This window comes from Lacerta agilis, chromosome 2 (assembly GCF_009819535.1).
Source record: "Lacerta agilis isolate rLacAgi1 chromosome 2, rLacAgi1.pri, whole genome shotgun sequence".
Classification (NCBI taxonomy): domain Eukaryota; kingdom Metazoa; phylum Chordata; class Lepidosauria; order Squamata; family Lacertidae; genus Lacerta; species Lacerta agilis.
Window position 1 is genome coordinate 82,470,897 of NC_046313.1, and position 24,126 is coordinate 82,495,022.

General features: G+C 44.7%; 1 protein-coding gene across 5 annotated transcripts; it reads right to left on the bottom strand.

Moving 5' to 3' along the window:
* Positions 1-12,474: 12,474 nt before the first annotated feature.
* On the bottom strand, positions 12,475-23,360 carry LOC117041836 (clathrin heavy chain 2-like). 5 transcript variants are annotated; one of them, XM_033141067.1, is made up of 9 exons: positions 23,266-23,360; positions 19,834-19,899; positions 17,542-17,773; positions 16,380-16,529; positions 15,411-15,529; positions 14,816-14,980; positions 14,590-14,703; positions 13,576-13,752; positions 12,475-13,446 (listed from the first exon to the last, which is right to left on the bottom strand). In XM_033141067.1, the coding sequence occupies exons 2-9, from the start codon at positions 19,876-19,878 to the stop codon at positions 13,309-13,311; spliced, it is 1,140 nt and encodes a 379-aa protein (XP_032996958.1). In that variant the 5' UTR covers positions 19,879-19,899; positions 23,266-23,360; the 3' UTR covers positions 12,475-13,308. The 5 variants fall into 5 exon arrangements, with proteins under 5 accessions (XP_032996958.1, XP_032996956.1, XP_032996960.1 ...); XM_033141065.1 differs by lacking the exon at positions 23,266-23,360 and adding an exon at positions 20,661-20,908; XM_033141069.1 differs by lacking the exon at positions 23,266-23,360 and adding an exon at positions 20,738-20,903.
* Between the last annotated feature and the right edge of the window lie 766 nt (positions 23,361-24,126).

Sequence of the window (24,126 nt, forward strand, 5' to 3'; positions counted from 1 at the left end):
CATTCAAAGCAACATAATTAAAAGGAACTTAAAATATTATCTTAAAGATTTCAAAAGAAAACATTACAAAGGAGGTCAACTACAGAATACACATTTAACACAGCAAAGTTAACAAAAACATTATCTTAAACATTTCAAAAGAAAGCCTTACTAAAGGAAGTCAAATATAATATGCACATTTAAAACAGCATAATTAACCAAAGAATAAAGTATTATCACAAGCACTGAACATATCTGCTGTTGTTGCTGCCAATCCTGCCCAAGATGGTTCATGGCAGGCTGTGGCTGTGGAAGCTCAGGCTCAAACACCTGTACCAAGAGACAGCCAAGGTGGTATCTGGCCTCTTCAGTAGCCTCAGCTTTTGTAGCTGGAGTCAGTCCTCCCTGCCCTCCCAGACCAGGTAGAAAAAGGCCTGCAAGGCAGGCAGCAGGTCCCCCAGGACCCACAGCCAAGATGGAATGCTCTTAGTGAGCACACCAGTCTGGGAGCCAACCAAGAAGTTCATTGCCTCTCTTGAACATGAGCAAAAGACCACAAGACACTCCTGATGCCATCCAGATACTACAAAGTTCAGTGCTACCTAGTGTCTAAACTATGTAATAGCACAATCCAGACCTTCCCCCTTTTGTTTCAAGGGATAATTAACCAAATCGGTGCTGTTGAAATGTTTGGTAGTAAAGGGAATCAGACACATAACTTAGGAAGAGCCCTCCGGAATCAGACTCAAAGGCCCATCTAGTCCAGCATGGCGTTCTCACAGTAGGCAAACAGAAACCCACAGGAAGCACACAAGCAGAACTGAGTGTGACAACCCTCTCTCCACTTGTGATTCCCTGCGACTAGTGTTCAGAGGCAGACTGGCCGCAACGGTGGCCTACCCTCCATCTAGATCAGCATTAACTGTACTCTTTTCAGCACCTGCTAAAAACATTCCAGTTTAGACAAGCCTACCCAGATGCAGAGAAAGTTAAGGCAATTTTAATCTGTTTTAGTGTTTAACTTTTGTATCTTTTAGAATATGATTGTAAATAATAAAATTATCATCATCATTATTTTTATTTTTATTTGGTCCACCAAGACCATCAGCAATTTTCAAGTGGTCAGTGGGGCAAAATTTTTGGGTAACATAGAGTTTTATTTGTGTCACACAGTTTCTAATCTAGAACTTAAAACTATGAGTATCACAGAAAACAAAAACGAAATTATTTACTTTTCATTCCATTTCTTGGTGAAGAAATTGTGAGTCTTGATGGTATTAATATTTGTTTCATTATCTTTTAATGCGTTAAAGTATTTATTTAATCCATTTATTGTCAGATGGCAGAAATACGTTAGATACCAAGGCAAGGTATTATTCACTCTGTATTTTAGTGAGCCGGCATTGCAATGATTTGCTATATAGATTGAAATATTTAATATATAGGGTTTAAAAAATGAAAATATTAGGAAAAAGAGTGCTAAAAAGTAGAGGATCTATATGGAGTCTAACGGGCAAAATGTCTACTCAGAAGTAAGCCACATTGACTTCAATGGGACTTACCCCAAGTATGTGTGTATAGGATTGCAACAAAATGTAGCTTCCAGGGATAAGGGAATGGCACTTTTGTAGGCTCCCACCTCTTTAAGAAAATGGTGGCTATGGGTTCTTCTAGATGGGACTTCTAGTCTGTCTTCCCAGAGACATCTGGTTACCAACTGTTAATAATGTAAAGGGAGGCTTAATAATGTAAGTGGGTTGCTGAGGATAAATGGGAAACAGTTTTTCTTAACATCAGATTTCCCCCAGAAATGTTAAGTCTGTATTAAATGAGAAACTAAACGCTAGTGGTTTTATGGAAATGACATCCTATGGATGCTGCAAAAAATAAAATAAAAAAATAAAAAATGTGCATGCATCACCCTATGTCACTGGATATATATTTCCAACTAGTTTTCCATAAGAGCCTCCTAGGCTGTTTCTAAGTAGTTCACCTTCATTGGAAATAGTTTATTTCAATTCTGCTGGTGCTAGTGGGCAGGAATAAATTGTTGAAAAGCTTCCTGAATCCATTTTTTAAAATTCACACTGTCTCCTCAATAACAGCCTTGTCAATTTGTTGCCATATTACAGGCCCTGCTATTATTTTAAACCTAAATATTGGTCTTTCCCCCTACCTCCCCTATTTTCCTTACTCATTATTTTTGAGTGGTATCAGGTAAAACAGGGTGGCAGGTTTGGGGAGGGATCAGCAGAGCAGGGGCAGCAATACAGGAGTTAATTTGGAAGGCCTTTCCTCCTGATGCATTCCCATCTCCGCCACACTTGATTCTACCCCTGTCACTCACAAACTCCATATCCCTAAAAATCTGACCAGGTTTCATTTGCATGGGTATGAGAGACAGCATGTCAGCATTCAGAAATGAAGGCACATAGATACCAGTGCAAGAAATTCCCTCCTCACTAAGCTGCAGTGAGTTTCAATTATCACACAGTTTGCTTCTGAGTGGATTTATCAAGCCAAGTCTATAAAGCAAAATGAATAATCTTGTCCTTCAGACCTATAAAAATATAATACTTGAAAGTACTTTGACAAAGTAATAAAGACAGAGTGAAAAGAAGGAACATCGACCCCATTTTAATAAGATTAGAGGGGCTTGATATTGTAACTAACCCTTGGCATTTAGAGCTTATTCTCTGAGCTGATTGATTTATATTATTATTATTATGATGTGGTGAAATCACTGTGTGGTGTTGTGAATGGTGTGCCACACGTTGATAATATTACAGGTCAGCGGCAACACCTCTGGGGCTCGGTACCCATGATGTGTGGGCCAGAGTTTTCTTGTGGCAAGAACTCATGTGGCCATTTGCCACACTGAGAAAACTAACCAATCAATGTTGGGTTTATCCACAACATCATTAAGAAAATGACTGTGTGAAAATGGTGGAAGGCAAGGAGTCCAGGCTGGACTGGATGAATCCCGAGCCGGAATTAAGATTGCTGGAAAAAATATCAACAACCTCAGATATGCTGATGATACTACCTTGATGGCAGAAAGTGAGGAAGAATTAAAGAACCTTTTAATGAGGGTGAAAGAAGAGAGCGCAAAATATGGTCTGAAGCTCAACATCAAAAAAACTAAGATCATGGCCACTGGTCCCATCACCTCCTGGCAAATAGAAGGGGAAGAAATGGAGGCAGTGAGAGATTTCACTTTCTTGGGTTCCATGATCACTGCAGATGGTGACAGCAGTCACGAAATTAGAAGACGCCTGCTTCTTGGGAGAAAAGCAATGACAAACCTAGACAGCATCTTAAAAAGCAAAGACATCACCTTGCCAACAAAGGTCCGTATAGTTAAAGCTATGGTTTTCCCAGTAGTAATGTACGGAAGTGAGAGCTGGACCATAAAGAAGGCTGATCGCCGAAGAATTGATGCTTTTGAATTATGGTGCTGGAGGAGACTCTTGAGAGTCCCATGGACTGCAAGAAGATCAAACCTATCCATTCTCAAAGAAATCAGCCCTGAGTGCTCACTAGAAGGACAGATCCTGAAGTTGAGGCTCCAGTACTTTGGCCACCTCATGAGAAGAGAAGACTCCCTTGAAAAGACCCTGATGTTGGGAAAGATGGAGGGCACAAGGAGAAGGGGACGACAGAGGATGAGATGGTTGGACAGTGTTCTCGAAGCTACTAACATGAGTTTGGCCAAACTGCGAGAGGCAGTGAAGGATAGGCGTGCCTGGCGTGCTCTGGTCCATGGGGTCACGAAGAGTCGGACACGACTGAACGACTGAACAACAACAACAACAACAACAACAAGGAGAACCGAAAGAAGTGCAGTGTTGTGTGTGTGTGGTAGCCCAATTTGTTTCCGTCAGGGCTCCTGCCTCTGCACGAGAAGCAGCAATTCAACAGTTAAAGCTTTCCTCCACCGTTTCATTTCTGTTGGCAAAAGCCTCAGATCTTGTGTGTGTTGTGCAGCTGTTAAAGGCTCTGACAGAAACAAACAAGACAGTCAAACAAATGAGACAGAGCCTAATCAGTCCAGCGCACTGACCATGAATGGTGGGTAGCCCAGCCTCACTGGGATGCTCAGGAGGAGGATGTGATGCAGGGGGTGGAGGTTTGTAATGAGTATCCCCCTTCCTCTCCTTTCAGGTCCTTTTGCAAAATCAACTCTAGTAAAGCTTTCCTGTAACTCCCCCCCCCCCGTTCCCATCACGTCCTTGCCCTGTTGTACAGCAACTAAACTAAGTGAAATATAATTGACTCAAAGTAACTCAGAACACTTGACTATCCTTCCCTCCCCCCCTTCACCATACTTGTCTCTCCCCATTATTCTGTTTCGAAGTGTACATTCCTCAGGGAAAGAACCTGTCTTTTTCTTTTGCTCCACTGATAGAGCTGTATAAAGTAATAGTAATAATAATGCCTTGTGATTCTGAGTTTTCTATGCATATGTTATATTACATTTTATTATTTTAATTCTGATGTGGCCAGGCTGGTCCATCTGTCCGTCCTTCCTTCCTTCCTTCCTTCCTTCTTTCCTTCCTTCCTTCCTTCCTTCCTTCCTTCCTTCCTTCCTTCCACCCAAGGGAACATGGTACCCTCCAGATGTTGCAGGACAAATCCCATCAGCCCAAGTCCAGCAGCATCTGTAGGGTTGCAGGTTCATCACCCCGGTATTAAATAATGTCCTCACATAACATGGGCACCCCACTGCACTGGCAGAAGCAACCAGACATTGGCTCAAAAGGTGCACAACACCAGAGATAAAGGAAGAATTGCCTTGTAATTTCAACTACTAGTGCCTTCTGTCATGCTGGCAAAGTCCACCCTGGCTCAATCAAAATGAGAAGAAAGGAGTGGGGGTGAAGGAAGGCTCTCTGGGACCTAAGAATCCTGGCCCCATTTGGTAAATCTGTACCGCACCCTCCCCTCAAATAATCCTGCTTTCTTCCAGCATAAAGCATGTGACAGAAGCTGATGTTATATTTAAATAATAAAGCAGAACTGGGGTTGTTTTGTCTGCTTCCCCCCCTTCCTCTCTGATCTCCCCGTTGAAAAATGCATGGAAGGCAACAGATGTTTCGACTTTGTAGCTTGAACCTTTCTCAGCTGTTTGAAGATTTGATGTAGAATTCTTTGAACATCAGTTTCAGAGGAGACTCTCTTGGTAACGGTTGCCATGCAGAATTCATAATTAAAGAAGGTTCTAGGGTGATGGTGGGTTTTGTAAAACTGTATTTCATTAATTTGCTTAAATATACTTAATGGGATGAGAGAAATGGTTTTATCCACGGAGAAGAAACTCCTCAGGCCTTCAGCTCTGCCTACTGGGGAATAATCAAGCAGACACCTCTAGACTCCATAGCAACGTGGTTGCCGCAAGCTCTCTCCAAGCTAGCCACAGGGCACAGAGGTACCGGTACATGATGTGGAACGCGTCATGCTCATGAAAGACGTGGCAATATGCCAAACCCTACACCTCTGTGTAACACCATCACCGACCGCAGGACAGAACTGCAGCCAAAACAGCAGGGTTGACTCAAAGATTTGGGGGGCCCTTGGGCATGGCGCCCCCAGTTCTAAACCTGGAGGAGGTGGGGCATTTAAACTGATAATTACTTTAGGCTGTAACCAGTTTTCTTGGATACATCCCTACCAAGTAGAAACTGTAGGGCCATTACAGCAGTCGGCCTTCTGCCGATCTCACAAGGCCCTGGCAAATGCCCCACCTTGCCACCCTATAGAGCTGACCCTGAAGGGCAGTATGGTGGAGGCTTAAGGTAAAGTGTTTGCCTGTGTGAGTTGTTCATATGTGCACCGTTGTGTAAATGTTCTTACCACGTGAGCCAGCCCATTGGTATGTAGAGCTGGCATGCCAACTGTGCACCTGCCTGGGCCCTACAAACGTTGAGTGCTAGCTCTGCAAATAGACCGCAAACAAGCTCATATGGTAAGTGCATTTATACATGATGAAGTGTGTGTAATGCTTGCACAGTCAAGCGCTGCCATCTGTTTCAGTCCTTTAAGCCCTTCTAATGCAAAAGATATCACCCTACCCCAAGAGTCCAATGGAGAATTTGTAGAGAATTTGCTCGTATATACCTTGCCTATGCTTCATGTCAGGGGTAGTTATATAAGTAAATTCTACGAACAACGACGACACTATGTCAGTTTTGTTACCTCTTCACCAGAGGTGCAGAACCTCACACCCAGGAGTCCAACATAGCCGCCCAGAAAGCTCTAGCCAGTACTTGGGTCTCTCCTAAGGCTACCTCCCCTCTCCTCAGGCCATACAACTTGCTGTCCCCACTCTGTGTGCTCTCTTAAAAGTGTTTGGCATGTGTCCTTGAACTGACCTCTTGAAGATGGGGTTATTGGAAGTGGGGGGGAGAGAATAAATCTTTGGCTTTTGTGTGGTTGGAATTTAGTTTCTCAGACTCAGGGCTATTTTTGTATAAAAATTGGTGCTGGAGCTCACCACAAACACCTCCCTCATCCTCTTATAATGGCAATGGTGTCCACCTGAGAGGTGCCAGTACTGAGTTCTGGTTTTTTTTTTAAAAAAGCCCTGTTAGGAGCTATTGATTTTCCCCAGCCAGTGGAGGCTATTTCATAAAGGCAAGTGGGTCATTGCCCCACTGAGCTCAGTCTTCCCTCAGCCAGCCCCAACCTGTGCTTCCTTACCAGCCTAGCGGGTGACACAGGCTTACAGCCTCCTCCTCTTCTTTAGCTGTAGTGTTGTCTTTGTAGGACTCAGGAGGGAAGGATACCAGAGCAAGCCGGTTTGGCCTCTCATGTGGGCTCTAGTCCTGGCGGCCATTTGCTTTGGCTGCCCGTGTGGCTGACCTCCCTGCCTTCCACCCTCCAAGCCCCAACAGGCACCAGCCTCCACGAGGCCCAGCCTTACCAGGTGGCCAACTGAGGTAACCACCAGGAGGCAAAGTGAGGCGCCTGCTACTGTGAAGCAAAGTGAGGCAGCTATTTTGGGCAGCAAACATTGAAGGCCACAGAGTGGGCTGAACTGTGTGCCGGGCACCACGGCCTGCACCTGTTAAAAGTAGCTTGCTATCTCAGAGTGGTGGAGTAATCTGTCCCATTGACCCATCAGTCCTTTTGTAAATGGAAGGTGAGAGGTATCATCACCTCAGGCAGTGCAACAGCTTCAGCCGTCCCTGCTCCCATAACCTCTGGCGCCGTTTTGGTTCCTCTTGGAACCTTGCTTTTATTACAGGAATTATTATACAATCTAGCACTCATTTTGTGCCCAGGCAGAAAGAACAATATCGCTTCCTCCCCTTGGCAGAGACCATCTTCACAGCAGGCTAAATGCCTGTGTGAGCCTTCACTAGCAAACACGGACCAGAGGCATAATTATTGCTGAAGCAGTGTTAACTTTTCAGTGGCAGGCAGGAACAATTTTAATGGCAATTAGGGCTGTCACCTCATTAAAGAAATCTTAGATGATTAATCATATAATGTTTAATCAATTAATTGCATAAATTTGCATAGGAATAAACAATAGATCCAAAGGAGGGGGGATTTCTTTCCTTTTTTCTTTTCTTTTTTGCAGGATGCCCAGTGCCCACGTCTCCATCTTCCCGAAGCCTCTACTGTCCCTTCTATGTGGAGACAAAGGAAGATGTATCTTCTAAGATGATATCCACTATCCATTTTATTTGTAATTTCTCACACTACAAGTCATTCCTCCACCACCCCACATCCGTTGCCTCATTAATTTGGGGGGGGGAGGGGTGCCACCTTTTAAACCAATTGATCTAAAAAGGTTAATCCGCAGGCAGTGCAGTCTTATATCCCCTTAGAAGGAAGTCTGATTTAGTTAAATGGGACTTACTTCCAAGTAAGTGGGTGCAGCCTAAATGCAGACCTCGTAATTACAGCATTGAAACAAAGTTGTGTGTGCAAAGCAACCAATCGGCCTTCTTTTAGGGGAAGGGAGAAGTGGATAACCCCAATCCAGATTTTAAAAAATAAATAAAAAATCATTTGATGCTGGTTTCCTTGAGAACTGAGTAACTATTTGGTGCCCTCTAGGGTAACAACGTATTAGTCAACTCCCAAATGTAACCATGGAAGTGTTATCTCATGTATACAGTAGAACCCAAAGGTCCTGTACATTTGAGGAAGCATGGAAGTTTGGAGCTCACCAATGCACATACTGGCATCTCGTAGCACTTTAAATGTTTAGTTGGGTTTCCTGATGTTTATATATCCCTGATATTGCACCCCTGATGTTATTACATCAGTTACCAGATGATTATACATCCATAGATGACATCCATGCTACACAGTTGCTGCAGAAAATGCTGATGTAACACTGGTGTTTCTGACAACATTGAAAGTTGTTTTTAGGTCTTTGGAATTTAGTAGGTTTTCTGGGTCGCTTGAGACTTAGGCAGCATACACACCATAGATTTAAAAGAATCCCTAGACTCCTGGGAACTGCAGTTTGTTAAAGGTGCTGGGAATTATAGCTTTGTGAGGGCAATACTACAGTCCCCACGATTATTTTGGGGTGTGTGTGCTATAAATGTATGGTGTATATACAGCTTTACACCCAAAGACTCACAGGACTCATACGTCTGGTGTCAGAGTGGGAAGTGATCCTGTACCTCTCCTTTAGCTGATCTGATTTTGGGTGGGCAAGGATAGGCACTTCTGCAGCATAAAAACAGATGAAGTGCATCATTCCCCCCCATCCAAATTTGCATAAAATTCAAATATGGTATTTTTTATAAAAAAAATACTATCCTTTAAATAGAAACACAACTTACCACAGAGGAAGACTGTGAACCAGGTGATTTGTGTGTGTCTGCTGACCAGGTACACAGTTCAGTCTACAGGCAACCCCCCTCAAGTCACTTCCTTTGCTCACACCTTATACAGACCAAACTAGTACACTCCACACAGCTGGAAGGGGGAAGAGAAGTCCCATTCCCCAAAAGGTCTCTTCTTCTAGAAAGGCCTCAGAACTATTTGTTTTAATGTTGTGGTTGTTTCCAGTTGTGATTACTTTTTTTTTTTTAAATCAGGTTTGACCCCCAAGCAGTCATTTCTGACTCCAGCCATAGAATCACTCAGTTGGAGGAGACCTTGATGTTATGCTGCTCAGCCCCACGGCATTTTTGAAAAATATACTTTGCTCCCTCTCCAGATCCTCTAAAATCAGAAATCTCCTAAGTGGCAAGTGGATGCAAGCTTGTATAGAATCATAGAGTTGGAAGAGACCACAAGGGCCATCCAGTCCAACCCCCTGCCAAGCAGGAAACACCATCAAAGCACATCCTTGAGTGCACATCCTTGCAAATGTATATAATTGTGACATTAAGATCCCACTTTTCTTCCAGGGAGCTGAAGGTAGTGTGTGTTGTTCTCCCTCTCTTCATATTATTCTCACAGTCACTGAGAGGCAGTGACTGGCCCAAGATCACCCAGTGAGCTTCACCACCAAGGTCCTAGTCCACGATGGCTCTCGAAAGATTCCTAAGGCTACTCAAGTCCTATTAGCGCTCAGCTTTGCGACTGAATGGGGATCTCCACCATCAAAGCCCAATACTCAAACCACTACGCCACACACATTAATGCATGTATATACTGGCAATCCAATACTAGACTTGTCTGCTCAGAATACATGTCCAGTATCTGCTCAGAAGTTAGCCCCATTGCATTCAATCCTGTTTACTCCCCAGCAAGCATGTGTCAGATTTTACCTTCAGGTCACAACAGCTCAGCTTCACGCTGCCAGCATGCAAAGCAGCGCAAAACCAGGCACACAGGAGAAGAGGCCAAAAGTTGCCAAACGGCTTTGCAACATTGAGCCGCAGCAGCATGGGAACCGTGCGCAGCCTCTGCCACTCCCGCTATGACCAGTCGTATGCAGCAGCCACCAGCAAGGAGCCACTAGCAGCAGTGGCAGCAGCAACCAAGTCATGCATTTAATTGGTGTCTATTGGATTTCCCCCCCGAAGCTGTACTTTGTGCTACTTACTCTGACATGGAAGGCAGGAGTTTCATTTTGTATCTGCATCTGACTCAGACTTTTTTCTATACTGGCATTTGGCCTCCTGCCCTGATGGCAGTTTTTCTTGTATCATCAGGCTGAAATGGAGAATTTCCCACTGAGGCGGTAGAGGAGTGTGTGTGTGTGTGTGTGTGTGTGTAAGCGGGGTGGGGGAGGAAGAGACATTGATGAATGGAATAAATCCCTGCCACTCTTCTAGTTTCTCCGCAAAAACACAGCGGCAAGGTCTTTCTTTATCCTGTCACATAAAGATGCCACTGTCTCCCTAGAGAATAGCTCTTGAGAGACAGCAGCTTCTTTACGATCAGCAAACCTACAGCTGTAACAATTGTAGAGCCATGGGGATAGTATAGGAGCACTATGCTCCACCCAAATGGACTTTCTCTTCTGGAGAGCCTCTGGTAAGGGAACCCTATTCTGCAACTTGAGTTTTAAATAAGAAACCCAGCTGTAGATGGCACCGGTTGGCTAGTACCTGTGCCATCATCAATACACCTCCCCATTAAAAAAACAACAAAAAATGCACCCACTTAAAAAAAAAGCCAATAGCACAGGTGAAATGAAAGGAGGGCAGAAAATACTGATGGCTGAATCAGCATTCAGTTTGTGGGAAGCTAGCTACAAAACCGCACTGTGCTTCTCACATCTGATATTAACACCCATCTTCACCCCTAAACAGAAGACTTTTGTTAATTTTTACAGTTATGCTACATGCTGAATGGATTCATCTATGCTTACATAGAGGACTAGACTCTATTAGGTTGGAATATTGTTTTCATAATTTGCCAAGTAACTTTTATTTTATTAATACCCGCTCTCCGCTCCTAATGTGTCGTGTCCACCAGGCTAGCACGCCTCAAGGACAACCTATGTACAAAATACACTGTGAAATGTGGAAGCCAGTGTGGCATTTGCTTTCTTCCACCTTTATTGTTTCTCCCCCTGCAAATAATTCTCCCCACTGGCCTTTTCAACCACCAATTCGCAATTAACGCAAGCCAGCAAAATACAAGTGGCCTCTTTCTAACCATCAAGCTACAGTCCATTCTCTTCTCTCACTTCCACCTGCCCTCCATTACAGCCATTAACTGCACTCTGCAGCTTATATGCCAACAAAGAAAAAGATGGCTTCACAGCTGTGACAGAATTCCATGTATGGGGGTGGCGAGGAAGGAGAGAAGCATCTTGGGACTCTAATCCAACCAGACAGATTGAGGTCAAATGCTTCTTGCATTCAACAAGCATAAAGGGGGAAGAGAAAGGAAAAGCCACAAAAATAAGAGTTGGTGGCAAGTGCCTATAGGGTGCCTCACATTCTGCTGTAGGGCAGCCTCCGCCAACCTGGTGCCATCTAGACATTTGGACTACAACACCCACCAGCCCCAGCCAGCATAATCTCTGGAGGTCAATGCGCTGTCCTTGGCTGCTACCCCAAAGTAGCTGAGAATTGGGAAATGGCTCTGAGGGCCAATGCATGTAGGATATTTGAAAGTGTCTGCAAGTGTATGCTTTAGGTGGCTTGCTTTTTCTTGCCTCCCAAATCCCTCTCCTTATTTCTTTCCCCAAACACAAGCCAAGGAGTTCATGGGCCCATACACACCAAACATTTTAAGCATCACCACAGTACTTTAAATAGTCATGGCTTTCTCCCAAAGAATCCTAAGAAGTGTCGTTTGTTGAGGGTGCTGAGAGTGGTTAGATCCCTGTTCTCCCTCACAGAGTGCCAGTTCTCAAAGTTCCCCTGGAAGAGGGACTGACAGTGAAACTGAACAAGCCTGGAGATTGAGAGCAGAGACAGTAAAGGAATTTGTACCCAGGGTTCACAGTTTAGTGAAGAGGCAAGGAAGAGATGACACGAGAGAGAGAGGTGTGGAGAAAGGGGACAGAGAAGTTTTACTCCTCTTGTAACACTAGAACTGGGGACAATCACACAATGATTGGTGGAAGATTCAGGACCAGACAAAAGAAAGGACCCCTTTCACGCAGTGCACACTTAAATTGTGGAACTCACTCCCATAGGACACAGTGATGGCAACCAACTTAGATAGCTTTAAAATAGGATTAAGCAAATTCATGACAAATAAGGGTATCAAGGTTATCTGAAGAAGTTCATACCAATAACAAACTTAGTTGGTCTCTAAGGTGCTACTGGAAGGAATTTTTTTATTTTGTTTCGACTACGGCAGACCAACACGGCTACCTACCTGTCTCTAAGGCTATCATTGGCTACTAGCCAGGCTGGCTATGCTCTGCCTCCACGATTGGATGCAGTATGCTTCTGAATACCAGTTGCTAGAAACAAAAGGAAGGAGAATGACCTGATGCTCAAGTCCTGCCTTTGGGCTTCCCATAGGCACCTTACTGCCCCCCCATGAGAACAAAGTGCTGAACAGGATGTGCTTTGGATGTTCTTTCCTAAGCATCTACAGTGGGAGACACAATTATTGACTAGAGATGGGTGGAGGTGTATTTTATTCATATTCTGAACTGCCCTTTGACCAAATATTGCCAGAAAATAAAATACAACAACCCACTATATTTATACACATGTACACACAAAGTCCTGAGTATTATCACATTTCAGGAACCCCCCCCCCAAAAAAAACTTGCTCAAACCAGACAGGTATTAATTTAAAAGTAGCCGGATGGCACCCTTGTTGTGGAAACACCGGCAATTTTGTCATTCTGGCTCCCTGTGTGAATGACTAGTAGGTATGTAAATAAGCCACTCAGCTTCCTTTTATTTTTATTTTTTTTTCAAAGCAATGCTAAGTCAGCAGGTCATGACCTAGAAGGTGGGAAGGGCAGAGCTGTGGATAGAAGCTCTTGCCTCCACTGCACCAATGACCCAGTGTTCCTTGGAGACAAGGCACACAGCTGCCACAAGATCAGCACCTCTTTCAAAAGGGAAGCAAGCCAGACAATGTAGTGGGCAGAGACCACCACCAGACACATATAGTCAATGCCAATGCCCCCTGCAGCATAAATAACACCCTCTTTGCTCCTCATAAAAAAATCTCCAATATACCCAAAACATCACATTCATATTCATAGTTACAAGAGTCATCTTTCCCGACAAAAAAAATCAGTTCTTTCTTCCCTGCTTCCATAGCAGCTCAGCAAGTGTCCACATTACTGCTGTGGACATCACCCCGTTCCTATGCTTTCGATTTGCTTTTCCTTTTTCCAAAAGCCCCCATAAGATCCACCTAGGAATGAAAACAGTTTTGAGGCACTTGCAAGCATTCCATCTCAGTATTTTGGGTGAGGAGAAGTCACTCCACAGAAATGGCTTTCCGTGGAGCAGGAATCTGGCCCACCAGTTGTAGCACCCGTTGGGAAAGGTAGAGGCTGGTAGGATGGTGGGTGATATATTGGCACAGAGCGTATGGACAGATAGAGATAGACAGCACCTGGGGGAGCAGCAAAGACAAAGGGGAGTTTAGGTAACCCAAAGGCAATGGCTCCCATACCTCACCCCCTCCCCCACCTTCACCTCATTTCTACCCCGACACTTAAGTCCTTCCATTCCTCTGACTTACCTTGCCACTACGGCAAACTCCCAGCAGGCTGTGGGGCCTCTCGTCATCAAGTACGGTAGCGAAAAGGATATCTAAGACCAGGTGGATGCGGTGGATGGTTTGTGCCGTCTCCACGTCAGCAAGGAAGAGGAAAGCATGTTTGGTAAGAATGACCACCACACCCAAGTGGGGCAGGAACTAAAAGGATAGAAAAGCAGTTGCTTGAGAAGTCTGAATCAGACCCCTTCCCACATCACACCAATATTATTTAACCATACTCTGACTGGGATTACCAGCATGGCTCGAGTGCATAATGGCGCTCTCAGACCCACCCATCCGGAGGGCCCTGACCTCCCTTAATAAAAAAAGATTTTGTTTGTTTGCTTGTTTGGGGTATCGGTGTCTGCTTCTTTTGTCTTTTTTGTTTCTGCTCTTGGTCTCTCTCTCTCTCTCTCTCTCTCTCTCTCTCTCTCTCTGTGTGTGTGTGTGTGTGTCGGTAACCCATGTTTTGCCTGTTTTTCAGGCAGTGGGGGAGTCCTAAGCATAGGCAGTTTTCTTTGTGTGAAATTGATGTCTTGTGATGGCCACAGAAGTTTTAGATTTAGAAATGAGCTCCCAAGCCCGAAGAGGTTAGGCACCCTTTGCCAAAAACAGGCATGCAGAACCTTTGGCCCTCTAGCTGTTGATGAACTACCATGGCTATGTTTTCTGGGGCTCATGTGAGTTGTAGTTCGGCAACATCTGGAGTTCCAGAGGTTCCCCGGCAATGCCCTAAAAGCTTCTTCCCCTTGTCCCAACTACTCCCAGGCACTTGGAAAACATGGCTGCCAACTCTGGATCAAATAGCCAGACATCCAGTGGGTTAGATGGGGAAGGCACCAAAAAAAACCCACCATCAACTACATCACCCTAACTGGCACCTTCCAGATGTTTTGGATTACAATTCCCATCAGACCCAGTCAGCATGGGGATGAGAGAAGTTGTTGTCCAAGGTTCAGCAGGTCCATAAGCCAACTGTCTCCACGCCAAACTCACCTGTACTGCACTTGGGAAGTCCCCTAGATGAGTCCCCTTGAAAGGCAAGGTGTCGCGGGCACTAAGCAAGGCAGCGTTCCCTGCCTGATGTGGACCTAGCTCCACCACATGAAACTGCAGACACAAACAAGAAGAAGGTGCAGAATTAGAGACTTTACTGGCTCCCTACCCAGTAGACCTTGGCTCCCATCTTCCTCTTTGCCGATTCTTACTAATCCCCAGTCACCTGTCCAGCCTGTTCCTTGCCTCTCCGCACAGCAGCTAAGAGGGATGTTGAAGGCTTTAGATTCCTGGAAAATCTGTGCTGAGGCAAGGCTACTGCTTGGGCTTCTATGACCTGAGACAGTGGGCCCCCTCGCCAATACAGCTGGGTCAGGCCCACAACTTGGCTCTGTGAGAAGGAAACGAAGAGAGAGAGATTCAGAGCAGGGGTAGCCAACGCCGCTTAGACTACAACTCGCACCATCCCTGACTACTGGCCAAGTTAGGGCTGGTGGGAGCTGGAGTCCAACGATATCTGAGGCACAATGTTGGCTATATCTGGGTTAGACCAGAGCAACCAAGCCATGTAATGGGTTTAGATACAAGAGACTTAACTTTTAACATCTTTATTTTTTAAAAATGGAGAAGCTGAAAGAAAAAGGAATTGACAATGAAAACCAGAGAAGGTTGGTGGGAAGTCAAGGGTTTCAGAGAATCCTAAATGTGAAGGTGAATGATATGTTTAAATTGAAATATGTTATGTAAAACTTAAAGTATTTTGAAAATATAAAATAGAAACAAGAGACGTATCATAGCCACGGGGTCAGAGAATTATGTACCTGCTCAAGTCCTAGAGCCGAGAGAGCCATCCACATATGACTGGCATCCCGTTGATATCCTACCACCTCCATGCCACAGAGACGTTCATGTCGGCTAAACTGCCAACTTGGTCCAGAACCTTGAAGGGAGATTATAGACAAGGAATGGAGTCAAGGTCTTCATACAGCTTAAGTGATAGATTAACTAGGGAACTTTTGGCCAAGGGGTTCAATTTGACATGCCAGGCCCTTTCCCCTAACCAGTGGTGGCCAAACCTGGCCCTCCAGCTGTTTTGGGACTACAATTCCCATCATCCTTGACCACTGGTCCTGTTAGCTAGGGATGATGGGAGTTGTAATCAAAAAACAGCTGGAGGGCCAAGTTTGGCCGCCACTGCGCCTAAAACACACTCACCCACCCATCAGTGATAATGTCAGCTGATGGATGGGCGGACAGGGTTTAATCCTGCACTGGCTATGCCGTCCTGTTCCTAGGAGGCAACAGGATCACACAGCCAAGGCAGCAGGATTTAATCTAATGAGCTAATGTGCCAAGATTCAAGTGTTCTGTCTTCTCCTTTAAGGGGGCTGGGCTGCATACGGCGCCACTGCTGCCACCCGTCCACTTAAAGGAGAAGCTGAGCAAAGTGTCAATTGAAACAGCTCCCCTGGGGGAGGGAGTCTGCTTCAAAGGTCACTTTGCTGATTTAGGACAATCCTCCATGGATAGATCCTCAAACTACCCCTTTTAATTTTCATCACGGTAGACTGCTTTTAATTTTCACCACGGTAGACTGTTGAGGCAATGCCAGCACACTGCTTCCCCACCAATTCCCTTCAATAATCACTAGCTTATCCAATAAACTAGACAGATTGCCTCCTACAATGCATGTGTCCTTTGTCCTTTTCCTTTACTTCCAACTCCATCCAAGAAGCACCCATAGTTTCACCATCCCAACAACATCTTCCCCAAGTCCCTCAAACACTCACGTTTTACGGTCCAGTGGAAGACATCCTCCTCCGTCACCACAGCCAGAATGTCAGCGTTCAACCACACCCAGTACTCAATAGGATGAGCAAATTCCCACTGGTACCTTAAGGAACGCTGGTCCACGTCGTAGAACTGGGCCAGCTGCCCCGCTAGGAGGAAGAAGAGGGAAAGTTAAGACAACTGCTGCAGTTTGAGGGAGTGGAGCCGCTTGACAGTGAAGGCCACTCAATTTAAAAACAAAACAAAACAGACAATTCATTGTATTTTAGGTGCACCTGTGTCTCTTCTGCAAAACTGAATGAGAAGCCCCCACAACCAAATAGAAAGCAGGCAAATAATATGGAAAGCTACAGATGAGAACTTTGGGGTATGGCTGCTCACTCACCAGAAATGACTTGACGTTTCCAAAGGCAGCAGGGAGAGCACTTGGCATTACCAGAACATTAAGTGGGTCAGAGACAAATAATCCCTTTGAAAATGTTGCTGTCCCAAGGGAATAAATACTCCAACCTCTCCCACAATTTTAGAACAACCACTGCCCGAAATAAAATGACTGCCGGACAGTGTTACCACCTTCCCTCTTCTAAGCCCACCTCCCACTCAAAGACACATCAGTTCATCTCAAACCCTTTACTTCTCTGTAATGACACAAGTCCTCTCCCTTCAATAACAAAATGACCCTCTAGCATTCGCTTTCCATCACTCCCCATTTTTTTCTTCACCCCAATCCACGCTGGATTGCTTCCAACATGAGTCCTACTCTAGAGCAGACCCACTGAAATTTAAGGACATTTGTAACTTAGGCCCACTCATTTCAGCGGGTCTAGTCTGTGAAGAAGAAGAAGAAGAAGAGTTTGGATTTGATATCCCGCTTTTCACTACCCGAAGGAGTCTCAAAGCGGCTAACATTCTCCTTTCCCTTCCTCCCCCACAACAAACACTCTGTGAGGTGAGTGGGGCTGAGAGACTTCAAAGAAGTGTGACTAGCCCAAGGTCACCCAGCAGCTGCATGTGGATGAATGGAGACTTGAACCCGGTTCCCCAGATTACAAGTCTACCACTCTTAACCACTGAATTTAGTAACACACAACCCCCCAACTTCCTCTCCTTTGCTCAACTCTACTTTCCAATAACCAGATAGCATTCCTATTAATGAAATACCTCTGACAGCAAGCAGTGGACGGCTAGGATTAGCCAGAGCCCCTTGCACATGATGCAAAGTCCAGTTTGGCAGAGCCTGATCCTCCTTGGGAGATGCGCGGGGATCCAAGAGCATCAGCGATTGCCGGGAGGAGTCCCCAGGAGGGCTGTGCCGGACACAGAGGCGAGAGGCAGACGAGAAGGTTACACGAGGGTAGGTGATGTATTCCGATACAATGCCATGGGCTTGGAGCTGCAGAGAATGGGAGTGTGAGTGGAGCTTTCCTCCAGAGAAGAGTTTCAATGCCCACAAAACTGTTTGGAGCCAGACCAAGGCTAAGGGAACAGTGTCCTTGTAGGGGTATCTGTATGATCTGGTGTGACCCAAGGTTGGGGTGAGGGAGAAACCCAAGTATGTCAACTTCTGCTCCTTGTTTAAGCTGCTCATGTACTTTTTTGTTGAACAAGGAACTGTAAACCAGGAACCACCATCATTAGGAAACATGCCCCCTCAGAAGTCAACAAAAAGTATAGGACTGAACTGCAGCTGAACTCCACGGCTGAGCAGCAATTTGAACCCAGGTTCCCCACCCTGCAACTCTGCCGCTATTCCTTCCTTCCACCTGCTACCTCCTTGTAATATCCATCATACACTTTCAGGCCATTTGCTTGATTAGGTCTGACCTGCTCATTAGGAAATTAACTGCAGCAAAAATAAGTGTAGAAGAGTGGAAAGATTAGCAAGTACTTTGTACTGCTGACTAGTTAAAAACAACTTAATACGAAAATGAGAAAATCAACACGATAAAAATGGTTTCATGAAGATCTAATCTCGAGATTATTTCTGCCAAATGTGACGCTTTTATATTTCCCGTTGGAATAGAAAAAAAAATATGGACAGCACTGAGAAATCATGTTCCAAACTAAAGTCCAAAATGTATATAAAGTGTTGATTTTTGCTATAAATTAAAGATAGAGGCACTGCGTGATAAAAATGTACATGAAAGAGTGACCCCTACAGAGTAAGACCAGAAAGAAAGAAAGAGAAATTGCAGGTAGCCATTTTGATAGGAACGTTGGGAAAAAAGTCAATCCAAGTCAGGCATTAGCATTCCCATGTTACTCAACATGGAAGTGGAGATGCAACAAATAACTCCACCTTTGCATGAAGAATGCAACTGACTGTACTGACAGAGACACTCCCTTTATAGGCACAGAAAATGTAACCTTATATAAATATATTTGTGAGAAAATAAATATATTTGGAAGGAAGCATAATCAGTTTCAATGGTGCTTACTCCCAGGCAAGGGTGTGGAGCATTACAGCCTTAACGACTACACTCAAAGACTGCTTTTCCCTTTTCTTTTCTACACCCAGAAAGGAGAAACTCATAAAAGTCACTGGAGAAATCCAAGGTTCTAAGGCAGCTGTGATCTGGCATCATGGGCAGAAGTCACACATCCATGTCCCCAAAGAAGTTCACAGTCCAATTCTTTTCAGATATATCCAAAGATGTTTTAAAAGTGAAACATGCCTGCATGCAAGTCAATTGAGGACAAGGTTTTTGCACATAGCCAAATATTGGATTTGGGCTAGCAGGTGGCAGTGTGACTAGTCTGACCTTGGCTACAACCTAAGTGGTCTTTTAATGCAGGGGATTTTAGGCTAGATTATCACCTGAACCCCCAACCTGTCATATTACTAGCCGACTGAAGGGCTGGCATAAGCAGTACCTACCAGCAGCCATCCCCAACCTTCAATATGGAGATAATGGGGTGTATTTGTGATGGCAGGCATGGGCGTAGCCAGGATTTTTTTTGGGGGGGGGGCAGGCCTTTTGTTGAGATGGCAGAACCTCAGTTAGCTATGTATTTTTATTGATTGGGGGCAGCTGCCCCTCCCTGCCCCCAATGTTTCTTGAAACACCGAAAAAATTAAAAGGCCCCTCCTCTCTGCGTGAGGACAGTGCAGTAACACTTCTTTTAAGTTCTTGCGGGGGTGGAGGCATGCCCAGTCAGAACTCCCCTAACCCACCACTGATTCCTATAGGAGCAACTCTCATTTATGACCCCAGAGGAGATTTTAAAATGGCTTCCACTGGAACCCCGGAAATCTTCTATCCACACAACCACCTCGCCCCTTTCCCAATTTCTGGGGTTGCATAGCGCCGCAACCAACCCTGAGCTCGATCCATTCCAAATCGCGCGCCTGCCCAGGCCCGTCACCACCTCTCGAGTAACTATTTCCCCACATAGGCCCATAGGTTGAGCTACGTGTTTTTGGGGTGGGTGGGGAGGCGGGTTCCTGCTTACCTGAGTCAAAACTTCCACGCGGACTGGAGACACAGGTTCGCTCATAGCTTGGTATTCCGAATCAACCTGCAGTGCAGAGAAAAATATGAGCAAATGGTGTGTGAGAGAGAAAAGGGGGACACGTGGGGAGAGGAGCGGCTTTGGGGAAGGTTTATGGAGTCGGGAGTGATGACCCAAGCTAGCAAGTAAATTAAAACAGGAGTTAACAGTAAGAGGCTCACCCCGAGGAAAAACTGCAACTAAATCCGTGAAAGCAACTGCACCACATCGTTCAAAATTTGAGCCTTTAAAAACTTACAGGGAAGCGCCCCGCGTAGCTGTCAGTCTTCCCCACCGCGGCTGCCCAAAGTTCCTACTCTTTCCTCTTCCTTTTTTTTCTCGGATTATAATGGCGTTTCAAGGCCATTCCTGCCCTCTTTCCCAGGTGTACATGATCTTGCTTTCAGACTCGATCCAATTAGCCCTAGCAAAAGGGAGGATCCCTCAGCCAGATCTCTCTCTACTACTCCTACCGGTTCGACCAATCCCAGACCAAGGGCCCCATGGAGAGCAGTCTGATGCGGACCCAGGAAAAAGGGAGGGGAAAGCAACCAGTTCGCCCCACCCGGAGCAAGCGGATAGGAAGCCGTTGTGTATGAAAACCAACAGCCTAACGATCTGCTACGCGCAGAACACAGATCTTGGAGCTTGCACACCGCCTTGATATTTTGCACGAGAAAGCGGCATATAAATGCTTTTATAAATACTGTGCAATATATAACTCTCGGATGTTAAGCTTTAGAGGCAGATCAGAAGGAGCTGTGGCTAACAAGATCTGGGTTGCAGACCAGAATCGGAATCAGGTTCGTTGCTGGCTTGTCTTCAGCGCAAGTTCCTGATAGTGCAGAGAACTGAAAATCCATACTGGCTCCTCCTAGGTTTTCTTCGGAGCAAGTCCAATTAATTTCAGCGATGCTCATTTCTCAAGGCCTTGTCCTCAACAAAAGGTGGTAAATGTGACTCTGGATGGTGCCGATACAAACGTGGAATCACCCGGCAGAAATTCTTTTTCATGCAGAACAAACCCTGGACATCGAGAATGGGATGTCAGAAAGAGAGCCAAAACTTATCGTCTTGGCGCGCCTGTTTTCTATGGTGTTTTGGCGTCAAAGGAAGGGACCTTTGCTTATGCTCGGAGTAGCATGCAATCAATCAATCAATCAATCAATCAACGTGAGCCCCCGCTTTCAATTTGAAATCGAGCTACTCAGATAATTGGTTAGTCCTGTTAGTATCTAAGTGAAAATAATACCCAAGTACCTGAGTCTATGAACACTTAGAAGTCTCATCTCATTTCACAATATTTACTTCCAAGTAAGTGTGCATACCAAGAACAAACTTAGTTGGTCTCTAAGGTGCTACTGGAAGGATTTTTTTTTTAACTCCCAAGTAAGTTTGCACAGGATCTGGCCACACAGCAGCAATCCTGTGCATTCTTACTTTGGAACAAGCCCTGCTGAAATGAGTGGGACTGACTTGAAAAAGACTGGGGTAGAGAGTAAAAGGACCCCAAGCAGATTTGCTTAAAAATAATTCCAACATACTTCAATGGCACTTATTCGGTAGTGTGTTTAGGATTATATCCTTCACTGAACTCCCAAGCAGCAGGATTGCTGATTTGGAAAGGTCCATATTGCTTGAGCAACGACTTGGTAAACACTGCTCTCTAACAAAATTTACTCCTGCTCTTGAAGGACCCCAAGATCTGATAATCACCACTATCAACACACAGGAATCCTGGGAACTGTAGATTGTTAAGGATGGTGTGTGTTATAGCTCTGTAGTGTAGGGGTAAACTACAGTTCCGAGGATTCAAGTGGGGGTGGGGGCAAGAAATGTGAATTAAATGTGTGGCCTGTATGCCCCAGTGGGCACTATATATGTCCCAATGGGGTGTGCTTTAAAGTGTTTGCGTTTGCATAGGATTGTACATTTATAGTTACTGGAGGGGATATTGTGCTAGAGCCCAGAATTCTCCCCCCCCCTTAAAGTTCTTGCAAGACATTTCCCAATGTTTGTGGTATTTACCCACTGATCGCAATCAGGAACATTTCATGATAATAGTTTAATGTTGCATTTGAGCTAATGATCCTGTAAAGGTATTTTGTTGATGGGGTGTGTGTGTGTGAGAGAGAGGGAGAATTCCAGGCATTTTGTAAACCTGAGTTGTTGTTTTTCTGGACCTGTTTTCCAGATTGCAATCTTTGCAGGTCTTCTAATTTTCTTGGTTAGGCTATTTCAGGGATGTTGTATTGTCAGTTTTTCAAACCTTCTCCAGCATTCTAAACTGAGCAACAGTGAAATTCAGATCTTTCATCTCTCTCAACTTCCTTTAAACATGTCTCTCCCCCCCTTTTTATTTTACTTTATTTCATTCCATTCCATTTATGAATCACTTCCTATGAAACATCTTTAAGTAATTTAAAACATTAACAATAAAACATATATGAAAAGATTTCATATATGAAAAGGATTTCAGATCCAATAAGCAAACAGACTGGGATAAAAGGCTCTATTTAAAGGCTTGTTGAAAAAAAGATGATCTTCAATAGGTTCTGAAAAGACAGTAGAAACAATGTTTCTCTGATATGTAATGGAAGCCTGCTCCAGATTGATAAAATTAATCTGAATTAATTAATTAAACTTCTTTTTAAAGAGTCTCTGTTTTAGTGAATGAGGAGGGAAGTGAAGGACAGATGGGGCTCATCAACCTGGGAAGGTAGCCCATCGAGAAGGAAAAACTATTGATCCTAAACTTTCACTGCCTTGTGGGATATCTTCCAAAGGAAAAAAAAAGGCTAAGGAGTACACAAATCCAGAGTCTGTTCCCTAAAACGGTTGGATGGCATCTTGTATGCCTTCTCCTGACAACTCCTGCAGCCAAGCTGGTGCCAAACGTATTGCTCTGCTTTCCTTTGGACCACATCATCAAGGCAGAGGAGAGGGGGCTTGTCGTCTGAGCAACCCAAGACCTCCATACATACTGCCCAGGCTTGCACCCTGGGGAGGTCACTTAAGTGCTGTGCTAACACAGCAGTTTGACTTCACCCCAGAGGGGCATTCCATTATTTCTCGAGATAGATAGATGCCAAAGACATAAAATACTGTTTCTGGAGGTCCTGAAGTTCCAGCTCCCTTCTTTGAAGTTTTTTTTTTAAGTCCTTTGTGGTTTACTCATCTTTTGGTCCTTATCTCTTAGCCCTTGGCATTAAACCCATTCCCGAAGCTCTTATTTGTCCTACAAAATCATCCATCTGGAATCTAGAGTCTCAAAATGAGACCCCCTTCCTGCCACAAACCCCCCAACCTTTTGGTAGTAGTGTGGGGCTTTCCAGCTGAGATCACTGCAGTGGATCTAGGTATCACCCTAGCAAAATATAACATTCCCCTCACCTCCAGGACAGCCTTTTCTTGCGAAGCATTAAGCTGGCAAGAGCCTCTTCTGGAACACGGAGAGCTTTGGAATGTGTTTTCTCACAATGAGATTAAGGCGCCTAGTAACTTCCTTTCAACGGTATGTTCTTGAGTAGTGGAGTATTCCAAAAAACAAAGCAAAACAAGATTATTTGGTGAATTTGTCCAGGGAAGAATATGGTGGGGTGTGTAGGGACTGTGTGCCCTACAGTTGTGATGAGAAAGAAGTGACAAGTTCTGTGAGGATAAATAGCAAAGATCAGTGTTCACCAGGGAAACTGTGGCACCTTTCTGGTATAACAGAGTCCAACCTTTTATTTATTGTTTGTGTGAAGTTTACATTTTTGCTGGGAGGATATTCTGGGAGGGAATGAGTGGGCCCAGGGGAGCCTTAACTCTGTGCTAATGAAGTTTGTTTGTTTATATATTGGCCAATAAATTTCCCCGAGTTACTTAAAAGTTAGATTGAATGGGGTTCCCTGTGGTGTGATTATATGGGTGTCTTGCAGTTGGATTTGGCAGCAGGGTAGCAAATATACATTTCTGCCACCCTCATTTAATTCACACATCATACTGGCTTATTTTTAGTATTCTGCTGCTTCTAGTGTTCTCTTTTGCTGTAGGAAAGTTTGTGCTTGGCAACGCTGAGCCTACCAGTGGAGATGATTACTGAAAAGAGGTCACTAGCATCAAGGTTCCTTTGTTGGAGACAGCATTGCCAGGTCCAGCCCCCAAGTGGGCTTCTCCATCTCTAGACAGTTGCACAGAAGAACTGGAAATGTCACAAAGTGTGGCTCTTCTTATTACACAGCAGTGGTGGCAAGAGAAGCTTCTGCGAAC